Source organism: Nipponia nippon, unplaced genomic scaffold (assembly GCF_047370975.1).
Source record: "Nipponia nippon isolate SJK-2023a ecotype South Korea unplaced genomic scaffold, ASM4737097v1 scaffold_3, whole genome shotgun sequence".
Classification (NCBI taxonomy): Eukaryota; Metazoa; Chordata; class Aves; order Pelecaniformes; family Threskiornithidae; genus Nipponia; species Nipponia nippon.
The window spans coordinates 119,052,632-119,073,809 of NW_028262347.1; the positions used below are offsets into that span (position 1 = coordinate 119,052,632).

Genomic DNA, 21,178 nt, shown 5'->3' on the forward strand with positions numbered 1-21,178 from the left:
GTGCTGCCTGATCAATAGTAATTCAGGGATAGAGTGGCGTATCGTCAACTGAGAAATATTTCAAGGCTTGATTAGTTGTGCTCCTTTTCCATTGGGACTGTAGTGCAATCTTCACTTATAAAGACATGTGATCTGAAAGCCTGAGGCAGAACAATCCTTGTTTTCACAGGAGAAGCTTTTCTAGGATGCAAAAGCTTTTATATCCTCATCCTTGTTTCTAAAAGCTGTATCTTCTCCACAAAATTAAAAAAAAAAAAAAGCGAGCTTAGGATGGCATCAACATCACAGCCTCTGAGCGGCAAAAGGGCATGTAAAAAAATATTTTGGGCAGTGTTTCCTCATGCCTGCTTCATTCTGTCTCTTGTGATCTATGCTTTTCTTGGGGCTCTCATGTTTTCCCACATTGAAGGTAACCGGAAGGTCAATTTAAGTGAAGAATATAGAAAATTTCTGCAGAATCTGTGGTACATCTCCAGAAATTTATCAGGTATGTACTGGAATTTCAAAATGACTTAACTGTACAGGAAGTTACTCATTCTCTTGCTTTTTGAATGAGATTTTTGGCTTTTGAAGACATTCTTCAAAATACTAACAGCTGAACCTGCAAACAGGATTTTCCCTCTGCCTAGCTAGTGACTGCTGTTGTTCGCTTGTCTTCTTTTGCTGTGATTTTTGACTGCAAGCATCCCTGATCCCTGTGTTCCTGCCTGAAAAGACTTTTCCTGAGGCGCCTGTGTTCTCCCTTTTGCCCAAGTTACCTAAGGTCCTTAAAGAGCAGCTGAGATTCCCATGATATTTCCCTCTAATTGCTGGGGACTGAATCATCTGTCTCAGAAATTCTCTTCCAGCTCCCTCTTTCCAGCTCTGAGCTTTCCTACCAGCGCTCTGGCAATGGGATGCTCGGATGGAGGCAGGTGCCGTGCTGCGCCCCAGAGCCGGTGGTGCTGATGGAGGGGGCAGAGGGGAGGAGAAGGGGTAGAAATCCTCCTGGATTTGTGTCAGGGCTCATATACGGGCTTGGACTTTCTCTCAGGCAGCTGACACGATGATCTGTTTGGGGCAAGCATCCCTGTAGATAATGTCCTTTCAAGCAGAGTGCAGCCATGGGCAGGAGGAACGAGGGGTGCAGGCTCTGGGATTCACAGCAGGGTGCTGGGCAGTGCCACCCGAGTGGTTCATATCAGTCACGTACTGACAACCCCACATTTCTGGTCTCTTTGGTTCAAAAGAAGACTAATCTCCTGGGAAGTCCAAAATGAAACAGGACATTCAGGCTGGAAGCTGAATATTCAATCTTCCTCCCCTGCTTCTTTATGCTTATTTTTGTGTCATATTTTGACTTTGGTGGAGCATAGCTTGTTTATTTGTTCCTTGTTTCTTTATTCACCGAAGCCACTGGACCCACCTGATTTTTTGGGTGGGAGGGAAGGGGAGGGCGAGGTGAATATTTTTATCTTCTAAAAGAGTACGAGCAAATCCTCCGCTGGCATAAACTTCACTGGAATAACAGGCTGGCTGCTCCCTGAGTGGTGGTCTGCAAACACTCACTGTATCTCCGGTTGTTACTGTAACAGATAACATGACAGAAAATGAAGAGATATTTAAGGAAAAAATCCATGCACTGCTCAACACAGCTGAACGAGACTGGTTTGTCAATCCAAAAGATATATGGACTTTCTTTGGGTCTCTCTTCTTCTGCTGCACAGTATTCACAACTGTGGGTAAGTTCGGAGGTAAAGTAACCCCCTGCAGAATCAATTGCTACTGCTGCTTTCTCTAATGTGTTTCTTCCAGGGAATTAAAAACAAACAAACAAACAAACAAACCTAAAAACCAAATCCCCTTGAATTTTTCTCCTGAATATTGACAATGAGTCTGCAAGGGATGAATCTCTGCAGAGATGTAGCTGACTCACAAAAGCAAGTGAGAATTTAGTAACTAGTGATGGTACCCGCTAATTAGCTGCATCATTACATGCATACTATAACATGTACTCATATATGCCATGTACACAAAACTTTACATTGAAGTAAAAAGAAAGCTTCATTTCTCAGTCAAACCTTATCCTTCCCACTATTGTGTGTTGTGTTGGGTGAAGTTTTCCTCACTGGAAGAGGTAATTCATTATGTATTTATTGTTTTTCAGTTACTTTCCTGTTATTTATGTCTAACCCAGCTTTGTAAATCTATGGGTCTATAATTAACCATGCTGTTGCTGTTCACACTTGCCTGGGTGAGCAGCACATGGCAATGTTTAAGTCACACCTCTGAAATCTTTCATTCTGACCTCATATTTCAAAGGAGGTCCTAGATCAAATAGAAACATCTCTTCTGGTTTTGGCTCCCTCTGCAATGCTAAATACAACTCCTCATGCTCATTCCCAAAGCTACTTTGATCCCTTTGCTAATATTTCTGAAATGCTGGCAAGTACAGACACTGACTGTCTGAATTTGTCAGAATCAAAGCTGGGTGGGAAATAGTCCCACAGCATTGTATCAAGTTGCAAAGACATTTCTCCACTGCGTTAGCATATACTCAAGATCCCAGCATGCATATACCTCTTAACGCAAAAGAAAAACCCAACCTTAAAAAAAAAGCTTATCCTACACAAGGAATAGCGTGAGAGTTAGTGTACTGACTTGGAGCACATAGGAGAACCTTGTGTGCTGTCTGAGTCACATCAGAGGCTTGAACCTCAGACTCTCATGCCTTAGGTGACTGTTCAAACTCAGCTTCTTGCAGCCCCTGAGTTTGAAGACAGTCATCTAGGTCGTCAGAGACACATACTGGAGATGCACACCTGAATGCTCACCCCAGTGAATATTTCCTAGTACAAACACAACAGCTGGGAACAGTTGAAAGAGGACGTTTGATCAGAAAGCTTTGAATTCAGCAAACTGATGAAAAAACATGTTGTTGAAAACTTCTTGCCTGGGTATACTTACCCATCTTCATTAAGATGGGACTTTACAAATGTCCCCATACACACTGACCCAACATATTTATTTCTAAATTGCCATTATTTTTGGCCTTCATAGTGGTGAGCATTAACACAACTTCCTCAGGTTTTGAGCTGAGTTTTGAGATCAGTAGGAAGCCTGGAGTATTTGTTGCTAATAGGTGGCTATTTCCATTGTGGTACATTTGTTATTTGCAGTATTAGGAACTGATAAATCACTTCAGGTTAGAGTCAACTTAGCTACCTTTAATTATCTAGGAGAAATGAGGCATCTAATCCGAAGATCAGTGGTCTGAACTGCCATCTCTTCACTGCTCGCGGAGGTTGCCTAGTGGCTCAGCTATGCTAGATTTCTGGATAGCTAAATTTAAGCTCAAGATAAGTTTTAACCCTTGAAACTGCACTAGGTAATTTTAACGCACCGAAATGGAGGAAAAAAGAAAAGAAAATCACTCTGTACAATAACTACAATAATTAATCTTCCCCAATTGCTTCAGCAGTAAAGGATTAACATTCCCAGTTAGCCAGTGGGGAACAGAATGTCAGAGAATAAAGACTTTTTCAGTGCCTCACAGCAAAGAAGGGACCAAGGTTGGATTCAGACCAGAGGCTATGGCAGCCATTAGTGAAAACAAACATGAATGGATGAAGAAAATGAAGGAAACCATACCTCAGCATATGAGCTAATAATCTTATAGGCTAAGTATCCTGCCTGGAAAATTATTTAGAAATGAACGTTTTTGAAGGGAGAGAAGAAATGCTTCATGTCTTTTTGGAGGATGAGAAGAAAAATGGTTGTTAAAATTTCATACAATTGATATAATACTGATCTTTTCTCATACTGTAATGGAAAAGCACTAACTTTCAATTTAAGTTTCATATCCAATATGTTAGAGGAAGGAAATATAAATACCCAAACTGAATTTAGAGAAAGGGCATATCTTCTGCTACTATTTTATGTATCATAAAGGCCGTGTGTCTGGTAGTACTTCCCTATTTGTTGTAATTGATACTTGTAAGCTTTAGTACTCTGGAATAAACACGCATTTCCTCATGGGATAAACATATGCTTCCTCACTTGATCCTTTGTTTTTCTGAGTACATTTAAGAGACTCTGAAAACTATGAAGTCAGTACAAACACAATGTCAATGCAACACATGCCATTAGAGCTAGATCTGATGAACTAGGGACAATATCAAATTCTGTTATTAGCTTGCCATTCATCACAAGTAGTTTTGGCAAAGAAATGAAGTCTGCAGTATGGGTCTCATTGTCCAATCTGATCCATAGTGCTGTCCCAGTTTCAAAATTCAGACAATCATCCAGATCTGAATCTTCCCAGAGCTCAGGGAGTTCCGTCCCCAGAAATCATTCAGTTGCACCGTGAGATCCTGGAGGCTGGCCAGGAGATGATCCCCCAGCTCCTCATGCATGGTCCATTAGCTTCCCCCAGCATCAACTGTCGACTCTCTGAGCTCAGCTCTCAGACTTCCCTGCAGAGGGACCCATGGGCCCAAGACCTCTCTTGCTGTCTTGCCTTTTGGATCCTTCTCAACCCAGATTCCCAGGTCAGGAAATCTTCCTGATGATAACAGTTTCCAGCAGGACAGAGGCTGCACACTGGTCTTGGGCTGGCCCAAACCTTTTGTTTCTCATCCCTAAATGGCCTTTTGTTGTCAGACGGTTAAGTCGAACAGCAGATAAGGTAGGAAGAGTTAATTCAACAGAACTGGCAAACTCCAAACCTCCAAGTGCTTGAAGAGGTAGGATGCCTGCACTAGTAACCAGCATTTGAGACTCAGAAATTTTAATAGCTTCAAAGCAAAGCCAAAAAGAACAGTATGCTCTGGACTAAAAATTGACTTTTAAAATTGACAGCAATAAAAAGCTCAGAGGATGTGAATACCAAATAAATCACAATGTTCTCTCTCTCCTCCTTTCCCTTATCTTCCTCTTTTTGTTTTTGTTCAAGGTTATGGTAATACCTATCCTGTGACACGGATTGGAAAATATCTCTGTATGTTGTATGCTTTATTTGGCATCCCTCTGATGTTCTTGGTCCTGACAGACATGGGAGACATCCTTGCGACTGTCTTATCCAAGTCTTATAATGAATTCAGAAAACTACAGTCAAAAATTCTAGCCTCTAAACTCTGTTCTGGATCCACATGTAACAAAGGGGATGAACTGAAATCCAGAGCACAGTCTAAAGTAGTCATCAATGAGCCCTTGACTATTATGGAAGTGCTGAAAAGTCAGCCAGGTATTAAAAGGAAGCCAGTCAAATATCGCAATGCTGAAATTTTTGAAATGTTAATTGCCAGAGAAAATGAACACACAAAACCAGCAAGAACTAGAAGCATTGAGAGATGGAGTTCATGTCCCGAACTAGCCAGGGGAAAGACAATGTCCAGAGTAATCGAGAATTTTGACAAAATAGGGAAACAGTTAGAAAAACTAGATGTGCCCATTGTATTAATGGTGCTAGTTATCTTTGTGTACATCTCCTGTGCAGCTGCTATTCTTCCAAACTGGGAAACCAGGTTAGATTTTCAGGAAGCCTTTTATTTCTGCTTTATCACCTTGACAACTATTGGATTTGGAGATACACAACTGGAACATCCCAAGTTTTTCTTATTTTTTTCCCTCTATATTATTATTGGCATGGAAATTGTCTTCATTGCTTTTAAGCTGGGCCAAGACCGCTTAATTGGTTTGTATAAAAAGGTGATTTCATTTTGTGGGGAGAAAAAGATGCCATCAAAGAAGGTATATCCAAAATAAGAACAGTCATTTCTCCTTCACTTGTAAGCACTGGCCACTGCAACAAGATGAAACTGTTCCTGTGCATTTCTGCCTTGGGCTGGCAGGAGGCATATTTTATTCTGATTTCCTCTGAGAATCTACTGTAAAATGGCTGAATACCTCAGGAGACACTTAGTGAAGGCATCTCCAGAGAGTACTTTCCAACAGGGTCCCATATTCTAAATAATAAAAGAAGATGACGCATGATGAAAAAGCAGAAGACTCTCCCTGCCAGTGCTCCCTAGCATCTTTTGCAAAGCTCTGACTTTCAGCAGCCTTTCTGTCCTCTCTCCCACAGCAAGCCAGTTAGGGATTTTTTTTTCAGCACTTGTCCAAGCAAGGCCCAGATAGGTGTCTCATCCTGCCACCTTGTCTGAAGCCAGGAATGGCTTGGTTGTGGCTGTCGGTACTGCACTGTGGCAGCATGCTACTGCAATATGATTCATCATCAGAGAGAGTTGGGGAGAAGTATGAACCCAGCTGCTCTTCCATCATGACTGCATGTATTCTAAACATTGAACCTTTGTGCAGGCCAGAGGAATTGTAAAATGAAAGGAAGGACACCAAATTTTCACCTCTTCCTCTGTCCCCTGTCTACAAATTGGTCAGAAAATTGTTCATCTGTTCAGGGCTGAAACCACTCCTTTCCCATCATGATTTATCATGTCTGTACTCAGCCCAGAATTGATATGTGTCTCGTGATGTCCAGCTATAGAAGTGCTTATGACAAGTTCTGCTCTTGAGATGGCCACCTGGGGGAAGGCATGCAGCAAACCTGAAGGTGACTACAGCCATGGAACGAAGCTCTATCTCTTTGCTGTTAAAGCAGCATGGTGGTCTGGAGACACCCATCTCAGAAGTCGTCACTCCTAATCCAGGTTTTACACTGCACAGACTGCTTGACTTCTGGGAGTTCCTTGACCCACCCATAGAAAGGAAAGCCTACCTGTTTCACTGGGATGTGGTGAGGATCCTGTAGTTATATACTTGTGGTGACCATTAATATGTGAATAATGCTCTTTCGTCAAGATTTTGCTTATATTATTCATAATCTGAATTGAGCTATCAATGATAACTTTTTCTGTCAAAAAAAAACCAAACCCACTCTCTGTAAAAGAAACCGCTGACTTTAAATAACTGCCTCAACTTGTAAATTATATGCATGCCCACTGAATGTGAATGACATCTCTAGATATTAAAGCATGCCTGATTATGACAGAATGTACATTATTCTCCATAGTAAATTTGCCATTTGAAGATGAGATTTTCTGAATATTTACATGGCATCTTATCTCTGTTACACTCCATGTACACGGTAATGTGTATTCAGTCCTTATTAATAATTAGTTGCAATTAAGCACTGATGATATACAAAATATATAATGAATAGAAAAGTGCTTTATAAGAATAACAATAAAAAATACAGCAGCTGGAAGGAACTGTGGTTAACTTTTTCATGTTTGCCGTGACTTTGGCTTCACATACAAAGTCCCTCTGTTCAGACTGCTCTCATATTACTTTATTTTATGTCTTTGGATTAAAATCAGTGTAGAACTTTGGACCCATGCCAAAGTTCTCAGAAATCAATGAAAAGACTCAGATGATTTAATGGGCTTTGGATCAGAGAACTGCACTTCCTGCTCCTCAGGGTTTTTCCTTGTGATACGCCTAACACTGCCAGCATTAGTAAGAACTGGTCTTTATATCATTTGACTAGTTTCTCTCATATCAGTGAGATCTCATTTATGCATAGGGATTAATCCTGAAATCATCCTCTATAGATTTCTCATTGATGCAGTACCTTGATACCTTCACATTTACTTTGTGGACTTAGGGAATTTTGGCTGGACTTGCAGTAAGGATTCTGGGCCAAATCATTCTAGTTATGGCCAAGGGATGGCAGTATACAGCTTTCCTTCATATAGAACCCGTCAGTTATGGGGGATAAAAATGTGTTTTATAGAAGGAGAGAGAACAAATCACATCACCATGACACGCTATAAAATGACAGTGCACCTGCCTCTTGAATACAATGCACAGCTCCGCTCCTTCACCTCCCAAAGGATACGTAAAATTGCAAAAAGTTTATAGGCCAGGGAAAAGGATGAACAAAGATAGGGAACAACTTCCATATGAGACATGTAGAGTAGCTCTCTGGTCTGGAAAGAGGTGAGAGACTAAAGAAGAGATGTGTAACATTATGAGGGCATGGAGGAGGGAAATAGGGAATGATGGAATGATTGTTAAACATCTTTTGTTATGAGAGGTAGGGCTGCCAAATGAAACTAGCATGTGGCAGGTTTAAGAAAAGAAACAAAAAGAAGAGAAAATGGTACTTCGCAGAACATATAATTAAGCTGTAGATACTCCTTGGCATGGGAGGATGTGGCGATTAAAAGTTCACATTAGATCAATTGGAGATGGGACAAAATCATGAAAGAAAAACTTGAAAAACAATTAAATACAAAGATAGCACTTCGGGCTCAATAATCACTGAGTCCCAAATTGGCAGATGAGGAAGAAACATCTCTACAGGCTTTCCTGTCCTCGTGCTCTTCCCTTGCAACCCAATATCTCTCAGAGACAGAATACTGGTCTGCACGGTCTTGTTCTGACCTGATTTCAGTGCCTGTAATGCATCAAAATAGATTGTTATATAGCTAACAAAATATTCAGTAAATCTGATTTGTGAAGAGATATTTAGTTTCACTTTTGTGTCCAAGGTAGATAAACCAGCACAGTCTGATTCTGCAAAGCATATCACAAAAAATAAGTGATTTAGGCAACACAACACAACCAGCCTGCAGCAAATATAACATGGCCATTTGTCTTGTGTTGTGGACCTAGAGGAGGGTGGAGAGCTGGACACACACCCAAATGTCAGGGATAAAAAGGTATTTATGTTTTCTCAGGTGCACTGAAACGTTGCTCCCACACAGCCAGGAATATCTGGCCCTAATTTTCTTACTATCAAAGTTGAAAGGTGATTTCCCAGATGACAGAGAAGTATGCAGCAGCCTTGCACTGACAGTGATAGCAGCGGTTTGGTCTGAATGTAGCTCAGTAAATCTGAACACAGCTCAGTAAATACAGCAACAGAGTTAATGAAAATGACACAAAGTAGCGAGTAGTGCTCATTTAGTGAGCCTCAGGCATAAATATTTATGAGCTGACTGCTCTTGCCATGGTCTAAATCCTAGAAGAATTCACAGTCTCTGCCCCCAGAAGTTTTTATTCAACAAAATTGACATGGAAATCAGCTGTGTTTGCATCAAAGCAGCACAAAATACTGCTTTTCATAACTTTTTTCCATCACGTGCTGCATGAGATGGTGGATTAGCTGTGAAGGGCTTCATGGAAGAGCTCTTCTATCAGGAAAGACGTGACTGATGGGGAAAGAGTTGCTTGATGTGTAACCCACAAAGGATATGAGTTATTACAGACCCAGCTGGAGAGCTTTACAGATCAAATGCATTTGGTGCTGAAGGATGCTGGATCAATCACTCCTGATTGGGCCAAGATGGCAGCTATCACGAGCACTTAGGAGTGGAGAGGAGGGTATTGCTGGTGTGGGAATTACAGAAGGAGGGATAGAGGAATGAATGGAAGGGGCAGAAAATAATCTTTGGGCAAAAGGGTTAGAGGGAGAAAATGACAGCAACGGTAGAGGAAGGAGCCATTTTCTGTGTAGACATAAATATGGTGAAGAGATGGTTGAGAGGTACTGAAAACATGGTGAGGGTTGGTGCTTCTGGCCTGGGGAGGGTTTGTGCAGCCAGCCCATGGTCAGAGAGCCCTTTGGAGATCAGCACGGTGGTCATGGTTGTTGGGCTCCAGCACAGGTCTCTACCATCAGCAGCCACAGGGAGAACAGAAGAGTCTGTGCAAGGAAGCCTCCTGAGAGATAAAACAGTGGCAGAAAGAAGGTACAGGGACTGGACTGAAAAGCCATTCATGAAATCATCAGAAATATTCCTCTTATTCTCTGCTTTGTCGTTTAAAGAACAGCAACGCGTTCAGAAGCATCTTTTACATAAGCAATACGTCTGAGGACTCAGGAAATTCTTAATGGGATGTAGGACTTGTCATCTGTGTGCCAGTAGTTCAGATGTAGTCCAGATTTTAGTGGGCTCAACGTTAATAACATCTGATAGCACTTTGATGGCCTTTATGCTTTTTCAACTCGTTCCAGGTGGAGTCGCACCCACATCACAAAAACAGCCTTATATAATGAATGCTAATAGCACGCGTGGGGGCAGGCTCAGCAGAGGCAAAGGCTGAGACTCCAGCTGAGAGGAGTCCCTGCAGTCTCCTTTGCTTCCAGGTTCCCAGCATACCTTGTGATCCTAATTTCCAGACCACAGGGTGCATCAAATGTAGCATGTGTAGCTGTTGCACGCAATACAAGTGTTTTGTGAACCCAGAATGATGGGTCTTATTATTTTCCCTGGCTTTCAAAAATTGAACATTTTAATTTTAATTTTTATTATTATTGCTATTATTATTATTATTATTATCATCATCATCATTAAAAAGCACCTTCACAGACTGTAGTCAGCTGTTCTACCAGGATATATTATATTCTAAGAGCAACTTAAAGTATTTCGTTAGGCTACCTTTCCCTTTCTTCCTTACCCATGCTCCATGTGTATGGTAGAAAAAATGTTTCTCAAGCCATCCAAAATGATATCCTGCATTACACACAAAGCAAGGGAGATCAAGTTGCTCAGGATAAATTTAAATTATCTTTGTTAAAGTACATAGGCACAGATGGTGACAGAAATACTAGGAATTTGCTCCATCGCTCATAGCAAGTAATAGCTGCGTGAAGACAACAGAGCTCTCATAGATGAGACCAATATTTTTAGGATAGCAGCCCAAGGTCTAAGTGCAAAACCTTCTGGACAACGAAGTCCGTGAAGGCACTGCTTGTGCATGCCAATAGCTGGCTGTCTGCATGTGGTACTCATTAGAGAGTTTTAGAAAGTGCTTGGACAAATGTTAGTTGGTTTGTGTGCTCACGGTTTTGCATGTGAATCTGAACTTTTTTTTTTTTTTTTTTTTGCTTTGAGTTAAAAATTCACTCTCTCAGTAGATAAAATCTAGTTCTTTTGTGGTTAGTTCAGACTTTTTCAAGCTGACGAAGCTCTCAGTGTCTGGTCACAGCCAGAATCCTCCTGACACTGAACTTGTGCATAAAACTTTATGTCTGTACATTTTCAGGATGTACCAAAGTCCAGAGAAAATGGAAGGAAATGGGCAAGAAGGGAAGGGAAAGCAAAGCAAGAAGAAAAGAGTGGCGAGATTTGACAGTGAAAAATGAATTGCTGTGTTAAGCATCTACTGATGAGAAATCAGGGTAACGATGTTGTCTAACAACATTGACTCATTACACTATCTGCTTCCACAAAGTCCTGTGTGAACAGCAAAACTGAGAGAGAAGACACCACAAAATCAGCATATAAAATTGCCAGTGTACTTGATGCTCTGCTGGAAGAGAGTTATTTGATCTGTCGTGCAATGCAGACTGTCATCATGCTTTCTGATCAGTGCCCTGTAGGGGAAAGCCACCCGTTTGCTGTCTTTTGTCACATGTGACAAAAAGATCTGAGAAGCGGTGCAAAAGTTGGAGATGGGGGCTCTGACTGTGGATATGACACTCACGTTCTACAATTTCCCCACCTTATGCTTTTCTTGTAGCAGGTAATAGAAGTTGTTGCTGCTAAAGGAATTTGGGAGTTTGGGGAATTCAGTGTATGTATGAAGCCTTCTGCCCACCAGCTTGATATTACACTTGGTTTTAGGCTGTTTTTCTCTCACACAACCATCCAAAGTCTCAGGAGAGCATTGACTGCCTAGATTTCACTGATGCTTAATGGATAGTTTTCCAAGTACACTTGCCAGCCAAAAGCACAGGGCTGCTGTGCTTCCTGGGCAACAGAGCTGGCTGATGCCTGGATGAAAACTTCTGGTGACACTTAAAGGAAGTCTGAAGGAAATAGAAGTTTTGGATTTTTTGGTGGAGAATATCATAGCAGCCTTTTCACAAAATGTTTTCAAAGCAAATACGAATTTGTAGGAGGATTTTTATTTGAACTGTGAAATGTTGGTAGTCAAAAGAGGGCTTTTAAAAAGGTTTTAGCAATTTTGGTTTTGATATGTCACTGAGATGAGCCATTTGTATAAGAAGAGAAGGACCTGAAAGAATAAAGCTCTTTGTGATCTCCCCGTGCTGTTGCTATAGCTCCAGCTTCTCACACAAAGACGGTGACATGTCAGGTCACTCTGCTGAGGAAAGAGGACTGGCTTTCTCCAGGGCTGATTCCAAGTTTTTCCATACATCCCAGGAGAAGAGCAAACTCTGGTATGATCTACTTCAGACAAAGCAATACGTAGCATTATGGTTAAAAAATATTTCTCAAACAGTTTAAATAGTCTTATGTTAAGACAGCTTTGTAGTTACTGGGAATGGAAAAAAGAAGCAAATGAAGGCTCATGAACTTTCCCTGGAGCTGAAGAGCAGGACATGATTTGCTGTACTAAGAAGTTTGATTTACTGTCTGGGTCTGTAAATAAAAAGTGCGTGCTTGGGCAAACATTTGACAGCCATCAGCACTTCTTTTCTATCTGCTCTGCAAGAAAAGTTACACTGCCAAATGGTTTTTACGGCAATTTGCTATGCCGATGAAACAAATACATTTTGTACTCAAAGAGATTAAGGACTGGCATGTATACATGTTTTTACTTTATAGAAAAGCCACTTCAAAATGTTACCTAAGAAGCAGAGGGCTGAATTTTTATCTTCTTGAAATCCACGGCAAAGCTCACAGTGCCTTTAGTGAAATCAGGTTTGGAAACAAGCGACAAGTAGAATATGTTTTGCCATTAATCCCTTTGATCCTGGTTTCAGAAGAGCCATTTCATGCCTAAACTGCCATCTCATGGAAAGGTTTTTTTCTACACAAAACCTTGCTAAATTCCTGGTGGTTATTGCTTGTCTTTTCTTTTTGTCATGAAAGGGCTGGCTATTTTACTTTGCTATCAGCAGCGACCTGCAATCAGGACATGATCACAGACTCTGGAGGCAGGGAAACTTCTCAATGAAATAAACCCAAGTACTTCTTGGTCAAAAATAGACAAACATTAAGGCGTGCCTTATACCTACATCAAGCATTCTTGTGGTAATTAATTATTTTTCCTGTGGCCATGTTTTGTCATTGTTTTTGGACAGAGCTTCCCATCTCTGTTCCGGCAATGGCCCAGCATGCCCTTGGATCCTCAGGCAGAACCCAAGACGTGTGATGTGCTCCCTGGGACACCAAGGCTCATCCCATCATGGGCCAGAGGTTCACTTCTTCCTTGGAGAAGCATGGAGATTCCCTCTGTTGGCCTTGTTTTCCATTAAAAGAGAATAGGGAAACAGAAGCCCAGGTATTAACAATGCTATAAACACAGCAACTAAGGAAGTCATTCAGTTCAGTCTCCAGGCAATTTTAAAACAGATTTTAGGGATGATGTTCAAATAAACACTTTGAGCAACCCTTGAGCTTAATCAAAGCCCAGTGTTTTTAAAGTCAAGTGTTTTATTTTTTTCATTTATAAGCTTTTACAGATGGGAACAGGAAACCATGCTAGAAACTGTTCTCAGTATTTTTACTGTTTTGGAAAATGGTGTCATAAAAAAACATTAGGGAGTCTGTTCCTGTAAAATTCTCCAGCCTACCACTTCAGACAGAAGCATTTGAAGTGGTTGACTTTGGTAAAAGCTTCTTTGATCTCAAAATCTCACCTGCTTTTTAGTCTGAATAGCATCACCGAGGAGCTATACAGCCTTTCAGAGTAGCTAAGTTACAAATAAGGGGGACAAAAGATTTGGGCCCTGATTCTGATTTAACTTTCAGCTGTTTCAGAAGGAAGCAGCTCTGTCAAAGTCAGCAAAATCATTAAATTATAAACTCAGGATGGGATTAGGGTCAGACTCCTTGAATTCTGTTAATAATTATTATTGCTGGTGTTTATTATTTTTATTATGGCAGTTCCTAGGAGCATCTTAGATAAGGACCTTAAGTAACCATCCTTTATCTAAGAGTTTCTAGCTGCATGCCTGCCGCAGCATGCATCTCTCTCTGTAGCTAAAGCAGGCCTTATCACTTCCTGCCTGTGCTGGCTAAGCAAGAAAGAAAAAATCTGTATGGCGAGTGTACAAATATGTGTCACCGGGTGATTGAGTAGATCTGTGAAGCAGCTGCGGTGTATTTCAAAAAGGAAGAAACCTAGTGAAATAGGAGCCGTGAACACAGAAGCCTCATGCAACACAATGAAGTTTCATGACAAGGAAAGCATGTGCATTGCCCGCTTGTCCTGTCCCCGCTGTGTCACTTCACCCTACCAGCTGTGGTCCAGCTCATGGGCACTTGACCCAACCAATCAATCAGTCAATGCCTGACCAATGCATTAGTTTTGGGTGTTAGTATTTAAAAATACCTATTGTGATCTCTGCATAAACCTCTTGGATGACTCCTCTGAATAGTGGGAAAAGCATGAGTTTGTCAGTCTTCAACTGTTAATTTAGCATTCAGCAATGATCTCGATAGTTCTCGTTCAAGGTGCTTGCAGCTGCCTGGAAAGCTGGAAGAGTGGGGTAATCCAACAGAGCACAAATTTGACAAGCATTGTTCACAGATGAGCATTGCCTTTGAACCAAACTGGAACAGGTGAAGAAAAGAGATCAGTCAGGAGAGCAACCACACTTGAATGCTTGTTATTTGGTGAGAAGAGACTGAGAGAGACTGATAGATCCTCAGGGGAGAAGATATGTTTCAATTCAGAGCCTTCCTGGCTCGCTCTCTGATACATAAGTCAAAATTGGGCAGGAATATGCTAAACTGGGAGACACCTTCATAGCAAGTCCCAGAGCCTTTTAAACCAAATAGGCTCCTTACTACCTCCTGCTTATGCAAGACAAAGAGAAGCTAAAATGCCAATAGAAGAGCAAAGTAGAGAAGCTGGTCACAGCCTCCATCTGTCTGGGTCCTGAGAGCACTAACAGGCCATAATGTCCCTGCCCAGCCCCCCGGGACTCCCCTTACCCTGCCCAGGACCAGCCGAGGGCCATCAGTCCCTGCCCCAGCAATGGCATAGGATGCTGGTCACCAGCTCTCCACAGCCCTGCTCTGCCCAACCATGGACCTTCTGAGCTGGGCTGACCCACATGCTGACGTCCCAGACTGGCCTCTAGGGCTCATGATCTCAGCAATTTCTGTGTCTACATATTAAACATAAGTTCTACACTCTTGTAGAGTTTTGGTCACTATAATATTGGGGGTGTCTTCTAATTATTTATTAGCACACTGTCCTCATGGCACAGGAACTCCTGTCTCTGTTCCACGGAGAGGAAACAGAGGAGTGGAGAGATGAAATGATCTTGCTTAGAGTTTGAACCTAAATGTGGTGGGTGTTCATGTGGGCTTTTTCATCATGATGTCCTCCTTCTGAGAGGTGGAGCCTACACGTGTAAAAACCTCACATGAGTATCTGTTTCTGGAGCTGGGGTCTTTGATTACAGGACGATGCTACCTGCCTTGCAGGTGAATTGCTTCCACACCTTGCCACCACGCTCATCTTCATGTACTCTGTGACTCCCCCTGCTTCTGGACATACAGAGTTTATCTGCTCTTCCCATGGCAATAAAAGCTGAGGTGTCATAATGGACTGTTGATCTACTGAAACATTTTAGCAATGTCAGATTCATTATTCTTTCAGCTGAGATTTCATTAGTGCATACAAGCTGTTGCCTCTGCTAGGCGTAGGGCAATCTTCAGAAGGACAGTCAAAACAAATAGGTTATGGCAACTAGTAAGTGCTTAAATTCCTGGAAAGGCTTTCCAAGTCCTTGTGTACTTATGCTCTGACATGACTCAAAGGCTATTCTGAGTGAAGGATATGATTTACAAAGAATTCAGTCCAGGTGGTTTAGCAGGTCATGTGCTTAGCTTGTAAAATAAATGAAGTCATAAATATTAATAAGTATCCTGAGTCCTTACCTAACAACACTGTGCTAGGAATGATTTTTCCGATCTCAGCAGCTTTTCTGTTTGTTCTGGAGCCAGAGGCCTTTGGTGGAGGCAGTCAGCTAGGTAGGGCAGGTAGGCTCTTTAGGGTACCAGGGACCCCAACAGATTGACAGTTTGCTTGTGTTTACTGGCAGCACTTCCAGTTTGATGGCTGGTTCTTTGAAACTCATCTACATGTGGTCATCATCAAGATGAAAATCTCAGCTCTTACATCTGCCCCCCAAAAAAGTTTTACATTTGTAATTGTCCTGAGGGACATAAATTGTTTCCTAAGGGGTGAAGCTCTACTTTCTATATACACCGTACTGTCTTGATGAATGAATCATTTGTATTTGAGGAAGTTTATAGGCATCCATTAAATAGAACCCAGAACAGCCAAGTGCCTGTCTCAATGCTTTCTGGATGCTTTACGCCCTCTGGCATGATTCAGCTGGATCTCCGTGGTGAGAGGACAAGGCACTGCTTGCATAGCTCAGGTAAACTCCCAAACTCGGAGTGACTGACATCAATTGCAAAACTCCTATTTTCTTCAAAGGAAAAACAAAAACCTTAAATGTGACCCTATCCCTGAATAATGCAGCTCCTGCCATTTTAATTGTATTGCTAAAGTCCTGGGAGATGCTTCAGTGCATTTCAAAGACAATACCCTCATTCAAGCCAAAGGAAGTATTGACTCACTAAGGCCTGAGGAGTCAAGGCCTTTAATTGCCCTCTTCCCTATATCTGTGTGTGCAGAAGGTTCCTGGTGATTCCCAGCTGCGGGCACTCCCCAAATCTGCCTCAGTGTCTACTGCAACATTAATATGGAAAATCATTCACTGGAAAATAATATGCAACAATAATACTCTACATTTCATACAGAGTATAGAACTAATGCTCTATATTTCATGAGTATATTTCTAAACCTCCCTCAAAGCTAAGCAGCTACAATTATTTTATGAAGTGGGGTGAGGAGGGATGTGGAGGAGTGAAGAGGCATGCCTGAGGTCGCCCACTGGCAGGGCTCCCGTAAGCTGCCAGCTCTGGGCTCCCAGTTCTTGACCAGAGATACTTCATCTTATGAAATTTATGTTTTAGTCCTGCTTAGTGCTGGACTCAGGGGTTCTTAGTTAACATTTCTGCTCCCTACCCTAGGCAAGGTTGGAGGAAAGACAGGAGGGGAATGAGAGGTTATCTCTCATTGAGTTGACTTAAGAGTAATCTGGAAACACATAGGATGCTGTGAATTAGGCTGCTTTCCTGAGACGAGGGCACTGCTCCAAGCCTTTGTCCCCATCTTCAAAAGAGGGGAACCAAGCACACTCGTGCCTGTGTCTGGATGTCACAGAGCTACCCACCGTAAGCAGAACAGCTCCATTCCAGTGCAGGCAGCTTGCTCTCTGCCTTGTCTTGTCTGGGCAACAGGTATGAATCCAAGGGAAGGTGAGAGGAGAACCAGGGCAGAATTGTCCATGCTAAAGTTTGCTCTCACATTTTGGGTCAGAGACCAAGTTGTCTCCTGCTGCCAAAGACTGATTTTAGTATTTTCCTTTGGCTATCGGCACCTCTCAGGGCTTGTGCCCCCATCAAATCTACATCTTCACTGCTTCTCTTTGGTAGCAACGGCATGAGCAATGAGTGAAGCAAGTACTGACGTCAGTAAATACAGAAATTTTCACACTCTGACAGCACATTTGGGATGGGCAAATGCCCCAGATTTGTGCTAGGCCCTTGCTTTTTATGCGGTGTTACAAGACAAGCTGTGCTGACACAAGGTAGCACTGGTTAGTGTAATGCTCCCAACACAGCAGCGGACTTTGAAGGAGCAGAGCTAGGAATTTCTAAGATGCCTTGAGGAGTCCATGGGAAAGAGCTTAGACAGCCAGAACATCTCTCCTAGCGGTCAGATTTTCAGACAACTTCATCATGGTGGTTAAACACTGAAAGGGTGCATGGGGTGCTTCTTCCTACCACACAAAAACTTGTCTCATTGGCATAAGGCTGGTCCAGACTGCACCAGTGGTCGTACTGGTGCCAGGACCTGCTGAATATTGCTGTACTGCTATGCTTTGCCACATGCCTGGTCATATCTGAATACAGTTGAAGATTTAGACCTCCACCTATGAAGCTTGCAGAAATAAGAGTGAAAGTCTCAGAGGTATTTACTTCTGGGAATACTTAGGAAAACAGTAAGTTATTCAATCCCAACACAAGCCACCCTGGTTTTGGATTATGTTTTTCAGTATTATGGTTGCCACTGAAAAATAGTAGAAATGTATTTATGGAAAATTATTTTTTCTTTAACATTTCCTCCTAGAAACTTCCCTTTCTTTCCATTCTACACTCAGTAAGAGTGATGGGACACTCTCTCTGTAGCATCCCTTTCACAGCTCTACTTCTCTCTGGAGGAAAGTAAAGGTGTTCTTAAACAACAGCAAAATGAAGGATGTGTGATAACGATTACGGTCTGACCTCCATAATCTTGGCCGTCAGAAGTGAGGTTGGACTGATGCCTTTTTTGGTATTACTGTGGAAGAACCTCCCTTCTCATTTTCTTTCTTATGGATTCTGTTTTTTGTGCTTTTAACGGTGATAATATGAAAAAAAAATTGGGGGAGAAGGGAAGAATTTATGTTTAAAAAAATTGTCATTATATTAGTGTAGGTAAGTTTGCTTTTTGTATTTCCTACGCTCACCTAGAGTTACCTGTGATTGCAAATGCCTTGTTTCTATTTTTATTATTCAGGCTTGTTGGCCATTTGGGCTGCGACTGGAAAATCCCTTTAGCTGGGTTACCTTAAGCCGCTAGATGGTGCAACTAGACCTGGTTCCTGGGGGAGGCCAGCTGCCGCCAGATGGCACGGCTGAGGGCCGGGAGAGCCGCGGGGAGGTGGCTTGGGTCAATCTTTCCCTTTAATCTAATACCGACAGCCCTCTGACACCGCCTCGGGGTCTGGTCTTGCACTGTTAGTGTTCATCTGCTTTGGTAACCAGAGAATGACTTTTAGAAAATTTTATGCAATGTTAGGAACAAGTTTCCTTGCGTGGGAATAGTGGCATTTGTAAGTGGGGACTTTAGAAGGAGAAGCAGACGAATAAAGGAAGGAAAGAATAACAAAATACTTAAAATTTACATAGAAAAGTCCATCTGTTATTAGCTTTAAAGCAAGAAGGGACCATAAAGATAATTTAGCATGATGCCCTACATTTACCTATATAGAGAGAGCATAGATTTTAGGATGTTCCTCAATCAATTCTTATTTTAACCTTTCTTTTAGACAAAAATATATAGGATGTATTGAAACATCTCAGATTTCTTAACCATGGCCATATGAATGGTAAACTGAGGCACAGAAGTCTTAAAGCCATACAGCAGCTCAGGGCCAGAGCCAGAAGCAGCAGCTGGGTCTCCTGACTCTGCAGTGGTGCTGTTCCCCCCACACCTCTCCAATTCCTCTTCTATTCCTCAGCAGGTGAAAAGGAGTTTCCTCCAGTGGCACCTGGAGATTACTGCCCAAAGCAGGGACAGAGGAGGTGACGAAGTGCCAGTTCCTATGCCAGACTTACCCAAATCCTTATGGGATGCAGGCAATGAATACTGAGGTCTTTGAAACCCTTGTTCATGTACAAGGAAGGCCAAGAGGGTACAACCACTGCCCACGTAGCTGTGCGTGTCACTAGGGAGAAGCACTGGCTGATGGCAAAAGAATATGACCTAGAACTGGGCATTTTCTGCTCTGTTTTTTATTTTGCATCACTTCGGCTGAATGACCTAAAGCAAGCTACAACCTTCCTTGGCTTCATTTGTCCTCATGCATCGAAACATGGTAATAATACCTTTGAGGACTGTGGCAAAGCCTAATATGCTGTTTGTTCAGCATAGGATGACAGATTTAATTCATACTGAAGGAGAGAGAAGATTCTAATTCTTTGTACTCAGAACTGATCTCTACAGGCCTTCCTAGCATTAGAAAATGAACATACAAAACATCTCAGACAAAAAGACTTATTTTGAAGTTTTTCTGTCTTAAAGTGCCAAAAAATCACTGGACAAAAAAAAATATATAAAAAAGGCAAATCAAACCATCACACATCACGCTAAAATTAAAATAATGGTCAAAACAAACACTAACACAGTCAGAACAACGTTGACATTAGGGTGCCTTAGAAGATAAGAGAGCTCTTGTAAGTCATGTCACCAAGCATACCTCATGTACAACTGGTGGTGGAAGATGGTTAATCACTTCAGGAGTTCAATGGAAAGGTGTTTGTTATCGTTTCAGGATTAGGAACAGAGCAAGAAAGAAGAAATAAATCCTTCGGTACTTGATTTTCTTTGACCAACACCTTTCTTAAAACAAAGAAGCTGCAGGAGCTCACCCTTGCTCCTTTCTGGAAATAGTTGAGGAACAAGAGTCATGTGAGGTGGGTGGGAATATGGTTACTCCAGCAGTTTGGTTTGGACCAGGAGTGCACTTGGAAGTGAATCTCTTGCTTGTCCCCACTTGCTGCGCTTGGATTTGCACGCCAGAGCGGGCCTGTGGGTCCCTGGTAAATGGCAGGCTGCTCACCAAGAACGTGCCTGAAGCACTTCCATCGCTGATGGCTGACGGCTTGACAGGAGCAAACCAGACCTAATCCAAAGTAAAGCCCCCGAAACATAGACCGTGTGGGCAGGAATCCCCACTGCCAGCTGTGCCACCCTACAGGCCTGCTCCTACTGTGCTGCTTTACTTGCTAACGTGGACGTGTAGTAACTGATGCTGAATCCTGTGGGAGGCAAGGTCCGGGAAACTGTCCCCTCAAGGTGACTACAAATGGTGATATCCATCCTGCCTAACTGGAGTGACTGGAGACAGACAGAGGCATGCAGTCTGAGCCATGTCAAGATCTCCTCTGTGGCCAGAGGGGAGAAACAGGCATTTCCAACGCACTCTCAGCACTGATGAGGGAGGGAGCCCAGGCCTCGTCCTTCTTAAGGGATGAAAGCACATGAGACCTTTCTGTGCACACGGTCTAGCAACCAGCTACGCTAAGACCACGATTTGATGTTGTAAAGTGGTGAGCATTAAGGCACTTAAGGTCTTGCCCCTGCCTTGCCTTTTCCTCACTTTCCCTTCCATCCCATGGCCCTTCCAGCCCAACCGTGCCCAACGCCACCCCACACCGCTTGTCGTGGCACTTCTGCTTGTACAGCTGAGCTGGGAGCCAGATTAGGGAATGGATCCAGTTGAACGATACCCCCAATGCACATGTTTCCTTTCCAGGCAGATCGGTTCCCCCATCCGTTTCACACCATGCTCATGAAAAGAGCTGGGGGGAGGGTGTTCTCACAAGGACCCCTTCAGCTGGTGTCACCA

General features: G+C 42.5%; 1 protein-coding gene across 1 annotated transcript; it reads left to right on the plus strand.

The window, feature by feature from the left end:
* Window positions 1-270: 270 nt before the first annotated feature.
* Window positions 271-5,745, plus strand: KCNK18 (potassium two pore domain channel subfamily K member 18). Its single transcript, XM_009476067.1, has 3 exons — window positions 271-487; window positions 1,575-1,721; window positions 4,934-5,745. The coding sequence occupies exons 1-3, from the start codon at window positions 271-273 to the stop codon at window positions 5,743-5,745; spliced, it is 1,176 nt and encodes a 391-aa protein (XP_009474342.1).
* The last annotated feature ends 15,433 nt before the right edge of the window (window positions 5,746-21,178 follow it).